Source organism: Arachis ipaensis, chromosome B2 (assembly GCF_059453495.1).
Source record: "Arachis ipaensis isolate K30076 ecotype BB chromosome B2, ASM5945349v1, whole genome shotgun sequence".
Classification (NCBI taxonomy): Eukaryota; Viridiplantae; Streptophyta; class Magnoliopsida; order Fabales; family Fabaceae; genus Arachis; species Arachis ipaensis.
In genome coordinates, this window is record NC_142437.1 from 112,673,660 (window position 1) to 112,698,496 (window position 24,837).

General features: G+C 30.6%; 2 protein-coding genes across 5 annotated transcripts; one reads left to right on the forward strand and one right to left on the reverse strand.

Moving 5' to 3' along the window:
• On the forward strand, nucleotides 1-882 carry LOC107628498 (senescence associated gene 20-like). The gene has a single exon (XM_016331147.3). The coding sequence runs from the start codon at nucleotides 143-145 to the stop codon at nucleotides 611-613; it is 471 nt and encodes a 156-aa protein (XP_016186633.1). The 5' UTR covers nucleotides 1-142; the 3' UTR covers nucleotides 614-882.
• An 872-nt stretch (nucleotides 883-1,754) lies between these two features.
• Nucleotides 1,755-4,781, reverse strand: LOC107625841 (uncharacterized). 4 transcript variants are annotated; one of them, XR_015905207.1, is made up of 3 exons: nucleotides 4,659-4,781; nucleotides 2,651-4,221; nucleotides 1,755-1,886 (listed from the first exon to the last, which is right to left on the reverse strand). XR_015905207.1 is itself a non-coding variant. In XM_021116238.2 (3 exons), the coding sequence occupies exons 2-3, from the start codon at nucleotides 4,195-4,197 to the stop codon at nucleotides 2,701-2,703; spliced, it is 1,398 nt and encodes a 465-aa protein (XP_020971897.1). In that variant the 5' UTR covers nucleotides 4,198-4,221; nucleotides 4,659-4,781; the 3' UTR covers nucleotides 2,535-2,700. The 4 variants fall into 4 exon arrangements, 3 of the variants coding, with proteins under 3 accessions (XP_020971897.1, XP_016184057.1, XP_016184056.1); XM_021116238.2 differs by lacking the exon at nucleotides 1,755-1,886 and having other exon boundaries at nucleotides 2,535-4,026; nucleotides 4,126-4,221; XM_016328571.3 differs by lacking the exon at nucleotides 1,755-1,886 and having other exon boundaries at nucleotides 2,535-3,095; nucleotides 3,231-4,221.
• Nucleotides 4,782-24,837: the final 20,056 nt, after the last annotated feature.

Genomic DNA, 24,837 nt, shown 5'->3' on the forward strand with positions numbered 1-24,837 from the left:
CTCCCTCCTCAGGCCTATAAATATACATGAATCCAAAGCCATATTCTCCATGCACACAAGAAACTAATTAGAGCCACTTCCTATATCCAAAAAGAGAGGCACATATTATTAGCCCCTTAATTTCCATATAGGAAACCAAGAAATGGCACCAAAAAACAAGTATGATGAAGCTTCTTGTGTTCAAAACAAATCCATAGTTGAGTCTCTATACAAGGCACTTCTTGGAGAAGGCCAAATGGAAATGGTTTCAAAGGTGCTAGCAAGTGATCTTGAATGGTGGTTCCATGGCCCCCCAGAATGCCAACACATGATGAAGGTCCTCACTGGTGAAACAGCACTCAACAAAGGCTTCAAGTTTGAGCCTAGAAGCTTCACATCCATAGGAGATTGTGTTATCACTGAAGGGTGGGAAGGACAAGCCTATTGGGTTCATGTTTGGACATTGAAGAATGGCTTGATTACTCAATTTAGGGAGTATTTCAACACATGGCTTGTTGTTAGGGATTTGAGTCCTCCAAGGTGGGAGATCAAGCAAAATAGCTTGACTCTCTGGCAGAGCCAGCCTCGCGATTTGTATCGTAGGTCACTTCCGGGGCTGGTTCTAGCCATTTAGTACGTATTTAGATTTTTTGTCTATAATTTTTAGACTATAATTTGAGAAAAAAAAATTATAAAAATGTAACTTTTGAACTAGCCATAGTTCTAAGAAGTCTCAATTATTGAAAAATGTATCATAATTTTTTAGGTACAAGTTATGGTTGTGCAACTTGTGTGTACTTGATTTTGTCATCTAAGGACATATGATTGTGGCCCCTATAGTCTACATGGGTTAAACATAAATGTAGTAGTTTTGCCCAACTAGAATGAATTTTCATGCATATATTTAGGTTGTGGACTATGGACAATGTTAATTTTTAGAACAAATGGTATTAAACATTAAAGTAAATTACTAAATTTTAATATTGTATTTGGCAAGTAATTCAAAATAACCATAAAGATATTGAGACAAAAATAAGACATCACTTTCATGTCTCTATGTTTATTGTTTCCTAGTGTTTGAGTGGACAAAAAAAATTGAACAATTTTCTTATAAAATAAAAACAATAGAAGTATAATTTTGTGTCTTTTCTCATAATAATACAAATAACATTACTTTTTAATAAAAATAATAGTTAAGTTAAACCAAAATCAAAATGTGTGTTTTTCATGTCATTGCTTTGTTTAATTTATTTAATTTGTTGCGTTGCCTCTTCCTCCTTCTGGAATGACAATGGTACTTGGCGGTAACATCAATGTAATAGAAATGAACAAAAAATCTAAGCAAATTGCAAATGCAGAAGCCTTATTTGACTTTGATGATGAGCCAAAGGGGTCACAAAATGGGGCCACATTTTTTAATAAATTAGTTAATTTGGCCAATTTTGTCTCGAAAATGGTGCCTAAATTTTGGCGGATATATAAAAATAAAAAGAAAATGTCTTTTTGTAATTTGTGAATTACTTTTTGTATGTGATATTCAGAGTATTATTTTGTTAAAATGCCAACCAAGCAATAATTCTGAACTTTTGTTGCTTCTTTAGGAAAGGCGAATAATTGAATTATTGAAAAGGGAAATCATTGGATTCAACAAGCTTCCTAATTCCTATTAATTAAGGACATAACTACACTTTTCTGCAAGACACAATTATTTAGGCCAATTGAACATAATAGAACTTTTTGACTTCTTTTTGGCAGGAATTTTAATATAATTGGACTATTTTTTCTTAATCTTTTGATATAATATAGGAAAGCCAAAAAAAATAAATCAATGGTTATGAGATCTCAAGGAGTGTCCCTTTCCCCTTTAAAAATGAACAAAAATACTATTTGATCATTAAAATCAGTCACTAATATATTTGTATATAAATATATGTAGTTTAATTTATTTTTTATGTATATTTATATTCTAACATGTATTTTATACTAATGACTAATTTTGATAGTTAATTTTAATATACATATAGCATAGTTGAAAAATAAAACGTAAGATTTTTAATCTTTTGGATTTGCTTTTTCTAATTACCTTTACTAATTGACTAAGAAGTTATTGCTTATATTTGGTTGAACTATTCTTAAAGTTACTATAATTTTTTATAAGTCTTGTGAAACTAATATTTAAAAAAAAATTTATATCAATAAACAAACACTTGAAAAAGAGTTATATAAGATTTTGATTTTTTTTGTTGGACCACTGTGGAGAGCTTTCGACCATTGTAGTAAGTTAATGAAACCTTAACAATGCTGACTCTTAAAAGGACCAATACCTGAAAAAGAGAGCTATATCGAGAGTCAATACTTAAAAAAAATTTTAAAAAAATTTAAGACTTTGAAATCTCCCACCATATAAACTAATTTTTGTGGTGATGGTTCTCCCAAAATTTTATAGTTCATTACATAAGTTTATTCAAATTTTTAGTTGATCTTTATAATTTAGCTTAGTGAAATTTATATGATTTTATATATTTCGATAAATTGTTTTAGTATAAAATTACAAATGTAGTCAATCAAAATGATCTGAATAACGATCTCATTATAAATCAAAACAAACACCTGTCATAATAATGGCTATAAAGCCTCATCACATTTGGTTATGAAGACAGAACACAAATACAAAGATATGTTGAAACTAGACATGTATACATAACACAAAATTTTCCCTCCTCATGTTCTTCTAATGACACTATCTTCCACATTAATTCTCAGTGCAATTGGAGCCTCCATAACATGATTTTTCTGTTTCTCTCCAGAATAATAATGATGATAATCGGAGTACTCTTCAGAGCAAACCTTATTAGACAAACTAGGACTGCTCCAAAGTGAAGAAGAATTGAACATTCCATGATTCTGATTTTTGCATGAGAATTTATCTTCAACTATGTCATAGAATTCCACTGTTCTAACTTCTTGTGCAAGAGAACACCAACAACACAATAGCCATTGCATGCAATCTCTAACATTTTGATTCCCACAACAAAGTTTACTATTATTATTTGGTGGCAAATTGAACCTTTTCCTCATTTGAATCCTCCAATATCCACCATAGAGTAAACCAAAAACTGAAAGCAATATACCAATGAACCCCATGATTCTTCTTAGATTCTCATCATCAATGTGCAATGCAGCAAGATTAAAGATGCAAAAGGGTGCCATACAAAATAGAAAAAAAGTTGAAATGTGAACATAAATGTTACCAAAGTGAAGCCTTTTCATGTTCCTTCCAAAAGTGCAAAAACCACAGAAGAGTGTTTGGTATGCAACAGAAAGATTTTGCTTAAGATCAAATAGCCCTCCTCTCCATTCAGGTGCATACTCAATAACAACAAGGCCATGATCATTTCTTGATGCAAAAGAAAAGCTCATTTCGGACGGTAATCTTGAACTGGTTGAACAATGTACTTCATCAGATTCATATTCCTTGCCTAGAGGGCTAACAAAGCAGTATAGTCCTGCGAAAATTGGAGCAGCAATTGCGATCGAGATGCATATACCAACTCCAACGGCCGGCCTTTTAGACCGGTCGAACCCTAAATTAAGGCTGCATAATGCATATTGAGCAAAGCAATTAACATGGAGTAATACAATAACAACCATCATGTGGAAAAATTCATGAGGCTTGGGATTTCCATTCTTGCAATACAAGTTTCTGAGGATTGTTATGTCTTCTTGTTTCCACCTAAGAAGAAGAACAAGATGGTAGAATCTCTTCGGATGTTGGTATAGACACATGAGAGTGAATAGAGCATTGAGGATTTGGTTGTTTGCTTCAAACCATTCATCTCTTTGGGATTTCTTGGTGAGGATTCTGTTTAGCATTCCTGTCATAACTAGGAAGAGAATCGCGCCGGAGATGATGACACAAGTTATCCATAGAAGAAGTGCCATGTTCAAAGGATTCTTGATCCATTGCTTGCAAGTTGTGCTAATACATGACCAATCAATCTTCTTCTTGGAAAAAATAGCATTCTTGAAAGGATTCATAAGATTTTCCTGTAAAAAATGTGAAATGAGTCTCTGAGGTTTGAACATGTTGGAAATAATTCTCAACATTCTGTTGTTCAGTTTTTGATGAAGCCTTTCATCATTAACCTCAAGAAAACCATTTGGGTTTTGAGTTTCATCCAAGGTTGTTTCTTGCAAGCTTTGTCCAATCACTAGCATGAGTCATAATAATGACCTGATTATCTGCATTGAAGAAGTCCATAAAAGATTCAAAGCTGATTGAATGAAACCTCAAAAAGTGGATGCTATTCCAAGAAGCATTACTTGTGCAAGTTTGAGGTTCAGAGAGGATAAAGTATTTATACTTTGATTGCTACTTTCCTTGGATTATAAGACTTTCTCCCCTAAAATGATTCTCATATCAACAATGAAACTCAAATTCTCGTACCTACAATATACAATATTGTTTCTTACTAACTCTGCTAACCATCTTTCGAAAATTACATCAAGAGGCAGCTACATTTGCTAAGAAGAAATTGGAAGCAACAAACTTTCAAATAAACATGGTTCATAGAAACACAAATTGCAGCTATATATATATATACATGTTGAAAAATAAACAAAAGAAAAAAAAGGTAATATCCAATACAAGTGAGGTTGGTGGAGGGACTCATACTTACCAATTTGGTGTCAACCCAGTTTCCTTAAGCTCTACATAGTACATACCACAATAATGCTGCAACAAAATTCAGAGAAGAAATAATAATAAGGGTGGATGAAGTGAGAGAAACATGAATTTCAACGTGGAAAAGCAAAATAAAGTGTGATGTATATAAAATTTGCAACGGTTCTTGTTGAAGCAAAAGCGGGAATATGTTTGAACTTTTATTCAAAAAAGTAAAAAGCATTCGGTGGAGTGGTGGACCCTCCTTTTGATCATATGCCAAAATTTATTGATTGGTGTAAATGAAAATATTTAGTACTCAGTTTGTTTATGTACAGAATTAACAAGTTGATGATAAGATTCAATATTACTTGAAATATGAATTAAGAAAAAAGAGAAATTATTTGTAACATATATAAGGTTGTATCATATAAGGCTGTGGTCACATATTCCTATTCCTCTGTATATTATTTGCTCTTGAAAAATAATTTAAAATCAATTAAATGAAATAAGGCTGTGGCCACATATTTTTGTTCTTTTGGGGCTTAAGTTTTTTTTTCTGGTATGGGGGCTTAAGGTTTTTTTTATTACAACAAGAATCAAGCCAAGATTAGCCCAATGAAAATGGACCAGCATGATTTGCTAACAAAAATATCACATTATTTAATTTCTTGACCTAATGTAATATGATCACAATAACTAACTTGACTTAGTTTAATAGTTAGTTTATTAGTCTATTTAAGTAAGTATCAGGATTTAAATTGTACCTTGTGTATGCAGCAACTAATTAACAAATAGCAAACCTTTAAATAAAATTCATTAAATCTGCAACGGATTAATCTTTGACCTGTCATACGTTGAAAAAAAGATAATATGATCACATTCCTGAAAACTTTTTGCTTTGGTAAGTGTAATTATGACACTGTAGAGACATTGCAATTTTACTACACCCGTTAGTTATAGCAATTTTGAGGTGGTATTTTTGAATCTATAATTATAAAGCTCAAAGATCAAACCATAATTTGTATAATGCAAAATTGTCATATAAGCTGTAAATTTATTGATTAGAACTGTAGATTTTAGTTTAGAATCCTAATCATTTTGTATGATGTTTATTAACAAAAACCCAATTAGTTATCTAACTGTTCTATTTATGGATACAACATCCATTGCTCCACAAGAGTAAATTGATATTCTAAATAGATTATAAACATTTCAAGCTTCATTATTACGTAATAAGTAACAATATATATGTCTCTTGATCTATCTATTGTTAGAAGTAACCTAGTTTGCCAACTAAATATTTTTTCTTCGTAAAAAGAATAATTTTGAGTGGATTCAGCATTAGTCAACAAATTACATAGCTCAATAAACAGTTACGTGCAAAATACTCATAAATTGTTTCACCACTAATTACATTTAGGCAAAGTTTGGATAAATAGCTTAATTAAACTCTTTTTAAAAAAATAACTTAAACAATAAATATTTATATTAAAAGTAATTTATAAATAAATTATTTTGTGTTTGGTTTTTAATTCTAAAAGTGCTTATTTTAAAACAAATATGATAAAAAAAAATTTATTACAAAAGAAGTCATTTTTTTAACTTCTTTATAAACACTTAAATAATTTTTTAAAAAGCTACAATTTAATTTTAAAAATTACACCAAATATTAATACTACTATTTTTCATAAGACAAAAACTAAAAAAAAAGTAACTTTTAAAACTTTCCAAACGTCCTTACTTTTCAAATCATCGTAATCCGAAATGCATTATAGAAATTTTATTTTCAAAATTTATGAAAACTAAGAAAAATATTTGCAAGCATAAATCAACAATACTTTTTCTTAATTCCGCCAGGTGGATAGAATATATGGCATTTGGAGTGACCAAAAAGCCCAAAAAACTCAATTCTGGATATATATTACAAAATGGTACAATAAGATAGGGGGAAAAAATCCGTGCACCTATTTCATGGAATTCATCCTAGATTTAGATGACTTTCTTTGAATTTCTTCCCGATTCGTGGCTATAAATATAGGGTGTGATCTAATCACAAAATAGATAACTATTCCTTTTTTATTTTTTATTGTATTTTTTAATCCGACTGATTAAGTACTAATCAATTCTGAATTTAACTCTATTTTTTTTTTTACGGTATCTCTCAACCCGACAGGTCAAGGACTAATCCGTCGCGAATCTGAGCTCCATTTAAGGGTTTGCTGCTGGCCAATGGGTTGTTGCATGCACAAGGCGGAATTCGAACTCCCGACACTTGTTTAAGCGGACGAGTGAGCTGACCACTCGACCAACCCAAATTAATTTGAATTTAACTCTATTTAAAAATTTATTATTGGTCAATAAATTGCTACGTAGATAAGGAGATTCAAACTCTCAATATTTACTCGAACAAATGAATTAAGAAGTCTAGTACACTTTATCAACCGAAACACATCATCCCAAAAGCTTAAACATCTTCCCAAAAGCTTAAACTGATTTTTGGATTCACCTAGGATCGAACTCTTGACCTTTTAGATCTAGAGCTCTAATACCATGTCATGATACCACGCATCCCAAAAACTTCAGCTGATGAAAAAAAATAACACTAATGATTATATCTCTAATACTCCATTAACCTCCATTATACACATTATACAAATATTCCATTGGTTACTCATACTTTCCCAATTTGACAAGACTCTGATACAAACTCTTTTCAAATTCATAATAAATACACTAGGTGAAATTAAATATTCATTGATCAACGGATTGAATTTCTCTGTCCTCTCAACTCCCATCCGACTTGAAAATTGCAACGGATTGAATTTCTCTGTCCTCTCAAAGATAACCTCAAGTAGTTGCTATTGAATAAAATCGTTTTGTATTTTTACTACTAACTTAAACGTCTTTCACATTATAAATACTACTCTTCTTAAAGCTCTCGCACCCATATACCCAAACCAAGAATATACCTAATAAGGTTCTCTTGTTTGTTCTATATTCCTCTCAAGAAATGTAGTTTTGTCCCAAATTAAAGTTATTATTAGACGAAAAAGAGTGGGTAGTATTACCATGATGGGTTTTATATGTTTTGTTATAATAGTCAACATAAATTTGCATGGATGCCCTACAAAAAAAAACATGAATTGACATAGGAGCTTACTTCGGTCCACTATGTTTTTGAAAGCGATACTTATTTTCAAATTTTCAACCTATTCATCATATAACGTGTCAACTATAGCCATATTATATGTTTCCTTGCCGTACCCTAAATTTGGTCTTACTCATGAACACAAAAACAAATCAAAGAAAATGTTCAATTAAATCACATTAATGTTGCCTTATATCGTACGTGTCAATTTTCTGTGCATGACGATTACAACTCAATAATTAGTAGTTAATCTCATCAAGAATAGTAAAATTAATAAGAGTTCAATTAGAAAATTCAACTAATTAATATTAGTTTTATAAAATTATTTTTTACTTTAAATTTTAAATTCTAATTTTAAATATTAAATCCTTTAAAAAATACAGATTATAAAACTTCACAATAAAAAATAGATTAATATTGACTAATTAAAAATTATTTTTTATAATTTAATTCATAATTATACTTCTTGAATTACTATAGGTTGATACTCAATTACCTATATATATTATGATGAGATCATGAACTATACAATTAAAATTTTAGAGTGTACTGTGTATCCATTATCCCCATTAGGGACACGATAAGAAGAAGAAAAGGAAATTCTTAAAATCATGTTTATTTTCTTTCTCTTCCTTTTTGATTGGACAAAATTAGCATTCATGCATTTCATCACTCGGAAAATATAATGCCTCTTGTCCCTACCCTAAAAGCTATATGCATAATAAAAATTTCATATTCTCAGTGTCTAGTCACAGATTTGAGCGATATTTGCAAGATTTCATGATTTGCTTGCGCTTCCATGACGATATCATGGTGTCAAGTTCTAATCAAATTCAAGTACCAAACCAATTTCTTTCATTCAAAAAAAAAATATATATATATATTAATAATTAATCAAATTATGAAAGTTCATGGGACTTCAATAAAATGTGCAAGCCACACTCTTGCAAAGTTGCAATTCACAAGACTCTTATTAAGATTTAATAATAATCATAAATATAATATTAATTATTAAAACACTGGCAAAACCCAGTAATTAAATCTTAAACAGTGTTGTCTTACCTGAAAGGCATGCTGAAAGCACATGATGTTGTTTTTCTGAAGGTGTAGCACTCATAAAATGCTTAATTAAATAAATTAATTAATTAATTAATACTCCACTACATATATTAACTTCAATTTTTTAATGTTATTAACTAACTTAGATTTTATTATTGTTATTTTGTTCCACTATTAAACATTGTGCTTGTGAGTGTTATTCCCATTAAGCAATGTGTCCAATGACACCTTACCTACTTCATTGGTTTGTCACTTTGTCGATCTACTCCTTCCTCCCTTCTTGATCAACACCTCATAAACCACTACTTTCATTTGTTAGTTTATTAAATTATATATTACTTTTAGGTTTTATCTGTGGACATTATTAGTGTTAAATTTATTTATACAAATATACAAGTATGTATTGTTAATTCAATTATTTTATTATTTAAAATTTGTACAAGACAAATGCTTAATTAATTAATTAGATGATAATATTAAAATATATAAAGCTGTTCACTTTTACAATTTAAGTGCATAACAATTAATTAAAAATAAACCTTCTATTTAAGAGTGTGATGTCAAGTGCAGCCTACAAAATTGACATGTCTGAGGTAATAATATTATGTTATTATAATTATAAATTAATTAAAGCTAAAGAGGTGTCCAAAATGTATCTTTATTTTCACATATTCCCATTCTTCTACTACGTCTATAAAAAATTTGGGTAATATTGTCTTGTACTACTCACATCACTATCAGTATTCAGTGGCCTTGGTAGAGTGGAATGCCAGATCAATGCTGCATCCAACATTACATTATATCATTAAGCACATGACACCAAGGATAAGAGAAGTATGCATGTACCTCATCTTAATTTGTTGGACCACATCAAACTATTAAGTATTAACTATAAGGTTAATTATACTTCCAATAATACTATGTTATAGTGATAATAATACTTTAATTAAATTGCATCAAATTAATTTTTCAGTAATTTTTCAAATTAATTTTTTTAAATAGAAAATAGCGACGGTTGTAAACTGCTACAAATAATTAGACTCATTTAGTAGCGATTTTCAACAATTGTTGGAATAAAATAAACCATTTTCCGGTACTCAAAGACAACATTCCACTAAATGCTGCTAAACTGTTTAGCGAATTGAAACCACTGCAAAATCTTTTTTTTTTAAATCGCTGCAATCTGTCGCGTCTTATATAGTATATGATCCTTGATAATAATTCTTAGATATATTTTGTTTTATAAGAGAAATACATAATGCCCTGACAAGAGCATTTGCTAAAACTTGCAAAGTAGAAACCTTTAATTGCAGAAAATAAAATACTAAATTATCAATCTATTTTATATATTTAAAATGTTAAAAATATAATCATTTATTTATTTTTTTAGTTTTTTCTATTAGCTTAAACTTTTCAAAAGTGGTATTATGATTTAGTATCAGAATTTCTATAACCGAAAAATTTAGAGTTTAATTCATATTAAACCCCCCAAAAAAAAGAAAAAAAATTTAGCATAAGACAAATTAAAAAAAAAAAATCTATGCAAACTTCATGCAAACTTAAAAGAGGCTTTGTATGAAGAGATGTGTTAGAGATATAATTTTTCATGTGCCTCACCCATTAGCTTAAACTTTTGAGAGAAGTGATATCATGACATGTTATTAGATATTCTATGATCTAAAAGTTTAGAATTTGATCCTTATTAACTCCAAAAGAAAGAATTTCATTGTAAGGTTAATAAAAAGAGAAAGAATGTCTATACAAAAATTTATACAAATCCAAAAAAATACTCTTGTGCAAGGAGACGTATTAGAAATAAAATTATTTATGTACCTTTTCCTATTAGTTTAAACTTTTAGGAGAAATATAATATCATGATTATATCTTTATTGAATTCCAAAAAGAAAAAAAAAATGAGTATAAGACAAATAAAAAAAAAAAGAAAAACCTATATAAGTTTTAAGCAAATCTAAAAGAGACTTTTACATAAGAGATGTGTTAAAAGATATAAAATGTATCTTCTCTTATCAACTAAAATTAAAAAAAAAAAATATTATGACGTAAAATATTCTATACACCTTCAATCTTAAGTTTTAATCATTATACATCAAGCATTGGTAGAAAACCCTAAACATGATAAATACAATAATTGTTACTGACACATTCTTTTTTATTTTAATACTAGTGTATTAATAGGACTATTAATTCATCTTTTTGTAAATTAAAATACATAAATAATAACAAATATGAGATTGTTAAATTGATAAATATCTAATCTATATTCTGACTAAAATGTTTTGAGTTCAAACTTTTGAAATAACAAAAAAATTGTGTGCCAAACTTTTTGAATATCTTCTTTATAATAGAAAGATATATTTATATAACAAAGTTTTCAAACTTTATTCAACTTTAATTTGTCCCCTTTATAGCTTAGGTGCACCGAGTTCATAGAAGAATTAAAGTAATTTTCAGTAAAGATGTGTGTCCATTCTCTTTGGTTGGCTTTCATTTTCTAATATGCCAAATGTTTCAAACATGTCTGAACTAAGACTTGTGTGAAGGACCCAAATGAATTAATTTTCACGCTCCCACTAATTCATATGATCACATATCATAGCATATCCTCTAAGATCTTGATGGGCTAAAATTAAAACACGCCCCACCAAAATGCCTTTAACCTTTAGCATCATTTGAATGATTGATTACCCTTTCCTCAGGCAAAAGAGAATGCCACCATCTATCTTATTCATTCTTATAATAACGTCTACATGTGTTGTATATGTATTGTACTTGTTAACTTTTTGTAAATCAAATAAAAAGTTTTTTCCTATTGAATTTAATTGAAGACAAGCATATAAATCCAAAAAAACAAAGAAAACATTGTGATTACATTATTGATGCTCTAATTATGTGCATTGTTGTGGCTGCTTTTTTATGTGTATAGTAGTAGAACTCCTTTGACCCTCCTAATGTAGCATATGAATACCTACTATATAGTGTTCCTAATAGCATATGTGACCTATATCCAAGTATGATTGGAGGCCATATATGGCTATATTTTTGTTTTAAGGACCCTGTTCATCTTCATCACCTTTGCTATGGGGACTTAGGTTTCTACTTACTACTTAGGGTATGTGGGTTTAAATTTTGAACAACAATGATTGGCCTTAAATGTTAATGAAATGGAGGAGCTAGAGACCCTTTTTTTTTTTTTTTAGTAAAGTATATTTTTTATCCTTAAAGTTTAACAAAAGTTTTAAAAATATCTCTAAATTTTATTTTGTTTCAATTTTGTCCCAAAAATTTTCGATTTGCATCAAATATATCCCTGACGGCTAATTTTTTAAAAAATTTAAGATCGATTCAACAACAATTTCATAAGAACAACCCCTCAACACAAGCAAATCAAACATAATTTTCATACATTATTGTTATATTGGTCTTAAATTTTTGAAAATTTAGCCTCCGAGGGTATATTTGATGCAAATCGAAAATTTTTAGGACAAAATTGAAACAAAATAAAACTTAGGAATATTTTAAAAACTTTTGTCAAACTTCAGAAACAAAAAATATATTTTACCCTTTTTTTTTAATAACGTCTTAGAATGTATAAGTATCTTAGATTTGGGTAAATTTTACATTAATTTTTTCTTTTTACTTGCTTTGTAAGTTTATTTAGATCTACAAAAATTAAATTCTAAATTTATAAGTTATAAAATTTCTGATATTATATCATAAATTATTTATTATTTAAATTTAAATTATTAAAAAATATAAATGATTATATCTTATACATATAATAATAAAATAACCGAAATATGCATTTTTAAATTTATTTATTTTATATTTACACGTTGTATAATTTATTTTAGGTTAAATTACTCTATTAGTCCATATAGTTTTTTTTTTTATATTTGTAATTAAATTTTTATATTATTTTAAAAATTTCTAATTGAGTCCCGACATCAATTTTAAATTTATAATTAGATCTTTTAAAATAAATATTGTAAAAATATTTTCATCCATCCCTGGTAGATATATAACTGTTTATGTGTTTTTTTCTATCAACTTAAATTTTTTAAAGAAATATTTTTATTTTTCGTATTTTATTTTCTGCATTGTATTTTATTTGAGAGAAGTGATTTCATAATAATCTCACACTACTAGCGAATATATATATTTATCCATATTTTGTTAAGTTAACCATTTTTAAAATGATAAAGATATAATTATAAATTTAAAAGTGGTATAGGGACTCATCAATTAAAAATTTTTAAAGTATAAGAACTCAATTACAAATTTGATGAAATTATATAGATTAACAAAATAATTTAACCTTTATTTTAATTTATGTATAACTACTATGATGTTAATGTATTGGTTGGGTCAACAATTATCGTTACATATATCACAATTTAAAATCATGTATGAGATTATAAACATAATCATCTTAAGAGAGTTTTGTCTTAAGAAACGAGATCAACAAATGAGAAAAACAAAGATTTCCCTTTTCCGATCCTTTCTACACTATTCTTTTTATGTATTGTTAGTTTGTTACTAGTAGTAAAGCATGAAAATTGAAAGAAAAAAAATTATATGGTCTTCATAAGAAGAGTGGACATGGAAAGAGACATGGTATTCAACAATTTGGCAGAAGTGGGTCTTGTAAGAAATTAAATAAATAAATAAATAATGAGAGAGGGAGAGAGAGAGAGAGTAAATAATTCAAAAAGAAAGACTTAAGACCTTAATTACCCCATCCACATCAATCCCTTCTCAACAAGAATAAGAAATGGAAAAAGAATCATATATGCAATAAAGAAAAGTAAGAGAAAGCTACAAACACGTAGTTGTTTGCTAATTGTTCTATAGACTCACTATTGTGGTATGGATCATTTGAATTGTTGAATTCAAAGAATGGAAGCGATTTTTTGTTTGTTTTTGATTGACAAAAAGAAAATTCACCTTGGGAAAGACAAAAATGCTTTCATAAATTGATTGATAACAAATCCAATTTTCACTATATACAATTGATTGACAAATCCTATTTAGGAAACATGGTAAAATCACTGTAGATACCATACAAAAGTGTTATCTTTAGTTCCCTATAGCATGCACAGTATCAAATTTCATTTTCATATATAGTTGGTGGAACAATAATAATGACAAAAATTGAACATATTTTTAGTGAATTGAGTTGGAAATTTTCAAGCATAGTAGTGGCCTTCTAATTAATAAGCTAGTGCTCAACTACTACTCAACTTTTCATTATTGTAGTATATATAATTAACTTACCCTAACCCTTGTATTCTATTTGATTTAGTGAATTTGACTACTTTTACTTTGTTCTTCATTGTTTTTCACTTATATATATATATATATATATATATATATATATATATATATATATATATAGCAGGTTTAACTGTATAGTAGAAACTATGTGTTACTGAAATTTACATAATAGTCTATATATATGTGGTTTAATGAGAGGTGGATAAGTTGGATTTGTGAGTTAGTGACTACTGTGTTTTATTTTATCATTATGGAAGAATAATTCTTTGGGCAAAACTATAAAGTAAGCCAAGGGGAGGAAATTTTTACGTAAATCCGCCAAACTATAATCTGGTTCATTAATCAATCAATACATATTTATATGTAGTTCGAATCAACTAGATTCGAACTCGATCTACACATAATTCGAATCATATTGCTTCAAATTATACACAAAACTCACACACCCACTAATTCGAATTAACCTGATTCGAATTACACACATACAATAATTCGAATCAGGTTGATTCGAATTACACCCTGATTTATTTAAAAAATTAATAAAAATAATAATTTAAAATTAAAAAATATATATTTTATTTCATATATTAAAAAAAAGCTAACAAAATATTTAATTACGAGACTTCTTTAAAATATTAATGAGCTATCAATTCGAATTCCATATAATACTCTTTTGTCCATTTTTAATAGTTCATGAATATTTTTTAATAATTTTTTTTAAATTATATGGTGAGATATTACATGATTCGAATTACGCATGGGGAAGTTCAATCACTCTGATTCCAATTATATGGTGAGTAATTCGAATTCTATACAATACCCTTCTGCCCATTCTTGATAGCTCATGAATATTTTTTAATAAATTTATTTTAACTATACCACAAAAAATATTTTATTCTATACAAAATAATTTAAAAAATTGATTAAAAAATGTTAGGAGTAGTATAAAAATTTGTAATGTTCTAATGACTTAGGTAAATACATGCATGTACACAAATTTTAAATAAAATACTCTATATAGTTAATAATAATTTAAAAATTAAAGAAAATATTTTATTCCATTCAAAATAATTAAAAAATATATTTTATTCTATACAAAATAATTTTTAAAAAATGGCTTAAAAATATTATGAGTACTATAAAAGTTTGTAATATTCTAGTGATTTAGGTAAATACATGATAAAAATATATTTTCTTTAATTTATAAATTATTATTGGCTATGTAGAGTATTTTTTTAATGTCCTAAGTCATTACAAATTTTTATAATACTCCTAACATCTTTTAAGCCTTTTTTAAATTATTTTGCATATAATAAAATATTTTTTTGTGGTATAATTAAAATAAGTTTATTAAAAAAATATTCATGAGCTATCAAGAATGGACAGAAGAGTATTGTATAGAATTTGAATTGCTCACCATATAATTCGAATTAGAGTGATTGAACTTCCCGTGCGTAATTCGAATAATGTAATATCTCACCATATAATTTAAAAAAATTTATTAAAAAATATTCATGAGCTATTAAAAATGGACAAAAGAGTATTATATGGAATTCGAATTGATAGCTCATTAATATTTTAAAGAAGTCTCGTAATTAAATATTTTGTTAGATTTTTTTTAATGCATGAAATAAAATATATATTTTTTTAATTTTAAATTATTATTTTTTTAATAAAATTTTTAATAAATTATTAATTTTTTTAATAAATCAGGGTGTAATTCGAATCACCTTGATTCGAATTATTGTATGTGTGTAATTCGAATCAAGTTGATTCGAATTAGTGTGTGTAAGTTTTGTGTATAATTCGAAGCAACATGATTCGAATTATGTGTAGATCAAATTCGAATCTAGTTGATTCGAACTACATATAAATATGCATTGGTTGATTCATGAACCAGATTTTAGTTTGGCGGATTTGCGTAAAAAATTTTTCTCCTTGGCTTATTTTAGTGTTTTGCCCTAATTCTTTGGTTAACAAATCAAACAGAAATATCCGTTAAAGTGATCTTCTATCTTTCTATTTTTTTTTTATTTTGTGCAAAAAGATTTTTCTTCTTGTTATACAAGACGAAATTAAACACTAGAATTTATGGGATCCAAGTGAACAAAAAAAAAACCTTACTATTAATTACTTTTTTTTTGCTAATGACTCAATTATATTTTCAAGGCTACAAAAAGATTCTTGTGAGTATATCCTAAACATTCTAGATGACTATGAGAGGGTTAATGAAAAAAAAAAAAACCTCAATAAATTTTTAATTTTTTTCGGTAACAACACCTCAAATCATGTCCGAACCCAGCTGACAACCGACCTATATTGGGCACATCGAAGTGCAAGACAAGTACTTGGGCCTTTCTTTCTTAGTTAATAAATCGAAAAAGGTCACTTTTAGCTTAACTAAGAAAAAAAGGTTCAGAAAAAAATTTAAGGATGGCAGAAGAATCTGATATCAAATGCAGGCAGAAATATTTTACTAAAGACTATTAGAGAAACAATTCCAATATACACTCTCTCTTGCTTCAGATTACTAGATGAAGGATTACCATGTATTCATAACACGCAGCGGAAGAAAAGAAAGTAATTCTAAAGATCTATTTTGTGCTTAAATTTTATTCCAATAATGTAATATATAGATCAGATCTAAATACTTGTGTATGCTAGTAAAAATCACTTTCTCCTTCGATGGTACGAAGGCGCTATGCGTATCCACACCGAGACCAACCTTTGCTGTCAACTCTTTGACCGATGGACATCTGATCTAAATTGAAAAACCTCTTGCAACTCTTTGCACGCCATAAAATTCTTCTTCAAGAATTAGGCTCACATACGTTTATGTGTGTAGAGGTAAAGGAATAAAACTCTTGTGTTTTATTCTCATCTATAATTTCTCTACTCTTGGCATATATATATATATATATATATATATATATATATATATATATATGTAGTATGAGATTTGTTACTGATTTTAAATTTGAATCTCAATTTAAATTTAAATCATATAGTATTATTTTAAACCTGAATCTTTCAAATTTATGAATCATATCATAACTCAATTTGAAACAGAAGAACAGAGTATAATTCCTTTCATCTTTCTAACTCTTGGTTAACCCTTAGAGTATGGTTTAATTGTCAAACTCTAACTTGTTACCATTATTATAATGAACTGTGAATGACTTAAGAAACTCATTTCTTCATTCATTCAATCCCCTTGGCCAAGATTTTATTCATCTCAGTCATTATAATCATAGAGCTCAAACTCTTTACCGAGAGTTGACGGATTTTTTATTGACTAATCGTTAATTCTACAAGTATTTAAATCATACCCAATGTCCATTCAACTAGCACCCTAGAGTATTAGGTGTCCGGAATCAAAGTATAATAAATACATTGTCAATTACTATGATAGTCGCAAATCAAAGGAACTCTATTACTATGTTCATTTTGAGAATATCCTATTGACAAATATGCGGTAATTATAACCATTAGGAATTCTCAAAGTGAGCCAGTTCAATGGTCATATCTCTATATGCACTATATATATATATAATTTAATAAATGAGATCTATTAATCTTCATCCAACGAAGACCATTATATATATATTGATCTTTTCGGATTATAATATTATTTTTAATAATCCTATGACCAAGAACAATTTATATTAAATTATAAAAGATTCATCTCCCAATAATATGATCCATATCACAATGATAAATCTCTAAATTTAATCAAGGACCTTATTATATTAACATTTTAATATAATAACAATAACAAATTATTTGACACATAATTGATTAGATTGAAGTCATACTATTTATTCCCAACAATCTCCCACTTGCACGAGAGCCAATCATGATAGATTGGATCTTGAGTGATAGGAGTCATGGCATAGTTAGAATTAGGCACGTTTAGAATGAGTGTTGTGCCTTGTGTGCTTGCTGTCAATTTTGTTAGGATGGCATGTGCTTGCTATCAATTTTGTTAGGCAGTTAAAAGTTAGTTCTATTAAGCCCTCACTTCCCTTTTCAGTTAGTCAATTAGTTGCTAGAAGATGCTGGAAGCTTCCTTGCTCAATTCACTATTCAGTTTGGTTGCTTATAAATAATCTTCGTCATCACCTTACAATACAGCTTTTGTAATTCACTCTCATTCATTCAATAGAATCACTTCTCTTCCCTATCTTCTCTGCACTCTCTGTTCTCTCTCTCTTTCAACCTCTATTCTTATTCTTTTTCAAGATCACCCTCTATGATCTGGTACCTTTCATGGTATCAGAGCATATGGTGCCATAGCTTCTGCAAGATCCAAATCACAAGAACAAGGAAATCAAAGTCACACGCACAATGGCTCAGGGATTCACAGCAACGCCAATTTCAATGAAGTTGGATGAAGACAACTTCTTGTAGTGGAAAGATCAAGCATTCTCAACAATTGAAGGAAATGATATGCTGAGTCACATCACAGGAAAGGGAATTCCTTAACAGTACCTAGGTACAAATGATGAAGATGTAATATTGAATCCACAATATCAATAGTGGAAAAGGCAGGATGCATTACTCAAGTCTTGGCTCTCAGTCTCAATGAGCAAGTCGTTTACTACAAGAATGGTTGGTTGCATTTATAAGCATTAGGTGTGGAAGAGATTGGAGGATTATTTCGCTTCTCAAATCAAGGCAAAAGTAATGCAACTGAAGCACAAACTTAGCACACTTCAGATCGGAGCATCAGTGACAGATTATGTGCTTTCGATTAAAGGTACAATTGATGTACTAGTTTCTGTTGGAGAGTCAATTAATAAGAGTGATCATGTAAATGCAATTTTGCATAGACTAACTGAGGAGTATTCTTCAGTATACACCTCTGTACTAGCAAGAGCTCAAAGCATAACAGTGGCTGAGCTAGAGGCGTTATTGCTTGCACATGAGAGTATGCTTTCTAAATTCAGAAAGCCAGAGGCGTTTGTCCAGGCCAACATTGCTCAATTTGGAAGAGGTAACTTTAGAGGCAGCTTTTGAGGAAGAGGAGGAAGGATGTCTAGAGGAGGCAGAGGTGCCTTTAATGGAGGAAGATCTTCTCAAGAGTCTTGGACACAGGAACAGTTAAATAATGGACAGTTTCAAGCTGGTAGAGGCCAGTTCAATAGAGGAGGAAGAATGCAAAACACAAGAGACAGACCTCAGTGCCAACTTTGCAACAAGTTAGGCCATACAACAAGGACTTGCTGGTATAGGTATAGTGAAGATTTTTATAAGGGAGATTATGAAAATGAAGGATACAGTAGTAGAGATGGAAACAACTCAGGTTACAGTAACCAGGTCTCTCAACAGATTTCTCAGCCTCATGCCAATTTTTCCAATGTCTTGGCAACACCTACCACAGTTCAGGATCCAAGCTGGTATCCTGATTCAGGGGCTACTCATCACATGACTCATAATGAGCAGAACCTACTAGAGAAGGAGGAGTATTGTGGAAATAAACAAGTCATAGTTGGTAATGGAACAGGTTTACAAATCTCCTTTGTTGGTAATTCATGCATTAAATCTGATTTGAGCTCTAGGATACTATACCTCAAGAAACTGTTGTGTATGCCTGAGATTACAAAGAACTTATTAAGTGTATATCAATTCTGCTGTGACAACCATGTCTTTTTTGAATTTCATGATGATAGGTGCTGCATAAAAACAAAAGATACTCAGTTAGTACTTCAAGGCATTGTTCACCAAGGCCTTTACAAATTTTCATCCCTTCAAAGCTCACCAGAAGCTTTCACTGCATCAATAAGAAACAAAGATGATCTGCTGACTTGGCATGTTATACTAGGACATCCCAACTATAGTGTTGTGTCAAAAGTACTAAAAACTTGTCAAATTTTCCTTCCTGTAACCAAATTAGATTTTTCAGCCTGTTGTATTGGTAAATCTTATCATCTACCTTTCACTTTATCACAAACTGTATACAAACACCCTCTAGAATTTGTACATTCTTATATTTGGGGACCAGCCCCTATTGCAGATAATAATGGACATTGGTATTTTGTCAACTTCATTGATGCCTTCTCAAAATTCACATGGATTTACCTAATTAAATCTAGAGCTCAACTAAAATCAGTATTTAATCATTTTCAACAAACTACTGAGTTACAATTAAACAAGAAATTGAAGATGTTGCAATGTGACAATGTTGCTGAGTATGTGAGTTTATCTAAGCTGTTACAAGCCACATGAGTTATTTGCAGGTTTTCATGCCCCATGTACATCAGCAGAATGGAGCTGTTGAGAGAAAACATCGCCATGTGGTTGAAATGGGACTTACCTTACTTGCAGGAGCATTCATGCCTACAAAATTTTGGGGTGAGGCCTTCACTACCGCTACAAAGCTGATAAATATACTGTCAACACCAGTTCTGGATGGCTTATCTCCTATGAAAAAACTGTTCGGCAAGAAATCCTCCTATGAGCAGCTTAGAGTTTTTGGCTGCTTGTGTTTCCCTCATCATAGAACTTACAACAAGCATAAGCTGGACTTCAGGTCTTCTCCCTACACCTTTATTGGGTATGGAACCTCTCATAAAGGGTATAAATGTCTCACTCAAGATGGAAGAGTCATTATCACTCCTCATGTGGTGTTTTTTGAGGATCAGTTCCCCTTTTAGCAAGCAACAGATCACACTCATAGCAATAATGCCTCACCTACTGTTCCAGTCATTCCAACCATTCCAAGACTAACCACCTCAAGGCTTGAGTCAGCCCCAAGGGAAGCTGTCTTAAATCAGCACCCTGCTAGTCATACTTTCTCTCAAATTAACTCCACAGTGCCTCAGTAGCCAATAGACATCCCTTCCACTAATTTTCTAGTCAGGTCTGAATTGCCAACAGCAAGCTCCTCAAATCCAATTCCAATTCCTATCAATGACATTGAGATTGTATTATCAATGCCTATGGATCCAGATCCTATCCACTTCCCTACAGCAGTCAATTCTCACCCAATGGTAACCAGGGGTAAGGCTGGCATAGTCAAGCCAAAGGTCTTCCTTGCAAATGTTGAGCCAAGAACTGTAACACAAGCCCTCAAGTCTCCAGAATGGAAGGTGGCCATGGATGCAGAATATGCTGCCTTGATCAAGAATAGAACATGAAAATTAATGAGGCTTCCACTAAATAAAGAAGCAATTGGCAGCAGATGGATTTTCAGACTAAAGTACAATGCAGATGGTTGTTTGCAAAAGCATAAAGCAAGGCTTGTTACTCAAGGGTATGCTCAAAAGCATGGTTCTGATTTTACTGAAATTTATAGTCCTGTAGTGAAACCAGTTTCTATCAGACTCATACTCTCTATTTCTATATCAAAGTCCTGGACAATTAGACAGCTAGATGTCAACAATGCTTTCATTCATGGTGATTTAACAGAATAAGTATACATGAAACAGCCTCCTGGCTATGAGCAAGGAGATCCCTCACTGGTGTGTAAGCTCACCAAAGCTCTCTATGGGTTGAAGCAAGTTCCAAGAGAGTGGTATCATAAGCTGGCCAGTGGTTTAAGGGAGATTGACTTTGAAGCTACAAAGTCTGATATCTCAGTCTTCATTCAGAATCTCAGTGGACTAAAGACCTATGTGCTTGTGTATGTTGATGACATTATAGTAACTGGGGAGTCAACAGAGCTTGTGAAGGAGGTTATAGCAAAGCTGAATGTTAAGTTTGCTTTGAAAGACATGGGAGATCTTCACTATTTTCTTGGAATCCAGGTAAACAAAACCTGTGATGAAGGGCTGATACTTACTCAACAAAAGTACATTCATGAAGTCCTAAAGAAAGCTGGCATGGTGGGTTGTGCACCCTGCCATACTCCCTTGCCTTCCACAGTAAAGATCACAGCCCTTGGAGGTTCCAGCTTCTGTGATCCGCAGCTGTACAGGTCAATCATTGGTAGCTTGCAATACTTAATAATAACCAGGCCTGAAATATGCTATAGTGTCAACAAACTATCACAGTTTGTCTAAGCTCCTCTAGAGTCTCATTGGAAGCTAGTCAAACGAGTACTAAGGTATCTCAGTGGCACATCCAGCTATGGTTTACACCTAAAACAGAAAACTTCCTTGGGAATAACTGCTTATAGTGATTCGAACTGGGTTGGAGACCCAGATGATAGAAAATTCACCAATGGCTATTGCATTTTTCTTGGGACAAACCTCATCTCCTGGGCATCAAAGAAGCAGACAGTGGTAGCTAGATCCAGCACTGAAGTTGAGTACAAGAGCATGGTAGAGGCAGTGGCAGAGCTGACTTGGATAAAGACTATGATGAAGGAGCTATTGCATCCTCTACCAGAAGCACCAATGATGTACTATGATAATTTAAGTGCTGTCGTACTTGCTTCTAATCCCATTCTGCACTCTAAGTCCAAGCATTTTGAAATTGACTTACATTTTGTCTGTAACTTTGTTAACAGCAAGGCAATTTGGGTCAGTCATATTCCAGGATCAGTTCAAGTAGCGGATATCCTCACAAAGACAATACCCTCTGAGAGCTTTCTTCACTTTTGGGGCAAGCTGAGTGTTCACAATCAGCAGCAAATCACTAGTTCACAACTGGTCCAAGTGACAACAACTGAAGGTAGTGGTGATGCTTGAAGTTATGGTGTCTAGCAGCCAACAAAGTAGTTTACAATCAACAAAGGTGGACAACTAGAGATGATGATAGGAGTCATGGCATAGTTAGAATTAGGCACGTTTAGAATGAGTGTTGTGCCTTGTGTGCTTGCTGTCAATTCTGTTAGGCAGTTAGCAGTTAGTTCTATTAAGCCTTCACTTCCCTTTTCAGTTAGTCAATTAGTTGCTAGAAGATGCTGGAAGCTTCCTTGCTGAATTCACCATTCAGTTTGGTTGCTTATAAATAATCCTCTTCATCACCTTACAATACAGCTTTTGTAATTCACTCTCATTCATTCAATGGAATCACTTCTCTTCCCTATCTTCTCTGCTCTCTCTGTTCTCTCTCTCTTTCAACCTCTATTCTGATTCTTCTTCAAGATCACCTTCTATGATCTGGTACTTTTCATTGAGCATACTATTATCTCAATACTAGACTCACTCATTATGAATATTCATAGAACCATTACTCACTATTGGTGGAGACAAAGAAGAACAGACCGATAAATATAGTTTGGATTGGCTGGAACAAAATGTCAAGACCTAAGAAGGAGGGGGCTAGGCCTTAAAGACTTGAGGGCGCATAACCTAGCCTTATTAGAAAATAGTGCTAGCGGCGAATCGCTACTCAACCTAATTCTATCCTAACTAAAATTCTAGAAGTTAAATACTTCAAGTATGGAGATGTGATGAATGCAGAAATATGTAACCTACCTTCTTGGGGATGGCGTAGTATTTTAGAGAGTCGCACGGTTGTTAAAAAATACTTGAATTGGAGAATTGGTTTCGGTAGCTCCATCCGAATTTTCTAAAATTCTTGATTGCCTCCACCGTATTCCTTTCGTCTCCCCCGTCACAATTCATAGAATCATAGAGTCAAATTTTATGGGTTAAAGATCTAATGAAGCCAGATAAATCGTAGAACTACAATCGAATAGCAAATTTTTTTCCCTAAAATTGGAAGAAGAGTATACTCGATCCAATTTGAAGATGGAGAATATTTGATTCAATGGAGTCTCAATAAATTTTAGGTATATAATACAACTTCAAAGTATAACAATACTTACCTCTTCTTTCACCCTCCTTTAGAGCACTGCCCAAATCATATACAGCAAAAGTAGGTGTGGCAGTAGTTGTAAAAGATGAAGATCCCACCCAATAATACACAAATTTTCCAACAATAACAACAATAACACATACAACAAGTTACACTTACACTTGAAGCTTACAAAAGGTTTTTGTATGAATGACATAATAAATATATAACTATTGCTAATTTAAATTTTTTTCTTAGAAAACATTTTTTTATTAGTCATCATTATAATAATATACGTGATGCCTTAGCTTCTTGATTTTATTGTTATATTATGTTAGTTATACAAATTTATACGTCTCTTTTTATCGGTTTAAATTTTTAGAATAAGTATTATTATAAGATATTAGAATTTCTATAACCAAATAAATAATCACTAAAAAATATTTAGCATAAAATGAATTAAAAAAAAAGACTTATCCACAATCATATTTTAAAATTAAAAAAAATTATATAAAATACATATTAAAAATATAATTATTCATATTTTCTCAATATAATTATTCATATTAAAAAAATTATTGTACTTCACCTAAAAAGTTATATACCCTAACAACCTCATGCAAAAGAAACTTTCATATTTTCTCAATATGGGCAAGCATATTGCTCACCAATAAGATTTTCAAAATCCCCCAATTCAATTATAAGGAAAATAGATAATGACATAACGTAAAAATTCAAAAGTTTAGTTGTGAAATTTATATTATTACATATGATTCATGTGATGATCAAGAACACCCTATTGCTAGAGTTATCCTACTACTAAGCAAGGGCATGCTGAAACTGCTTATGGTGCCAATTAAATTAGACCAATAAATATCGTTGTTATGGGTAGTTAAAGAAGATTTAGCTTAAATGTTAAGAATAATACCTACTCATCACTAGGCTATATCACAGTGAGATATGAAAATGACAGCTATTTCCATTTTGGCCATATCTACAATTA

What these genes read in the sequence shown, in the direction of transcription:
- LOC107628498 (XM_016331147.3), top strand. Translation starts at nt 143, where the DNA reads ATGGCACCAAAAAACAAGTATGATGAAGCTTCTTGTGTTCAAAACAAA.
- LOC107625841 (XM_016328570.3), bottom strand. Translation starts at nt 4,197, where the DNA reads ATGCTAGTGATTGGACAAAGCTTGCAAGAAACAACCTTGGATGAAACT.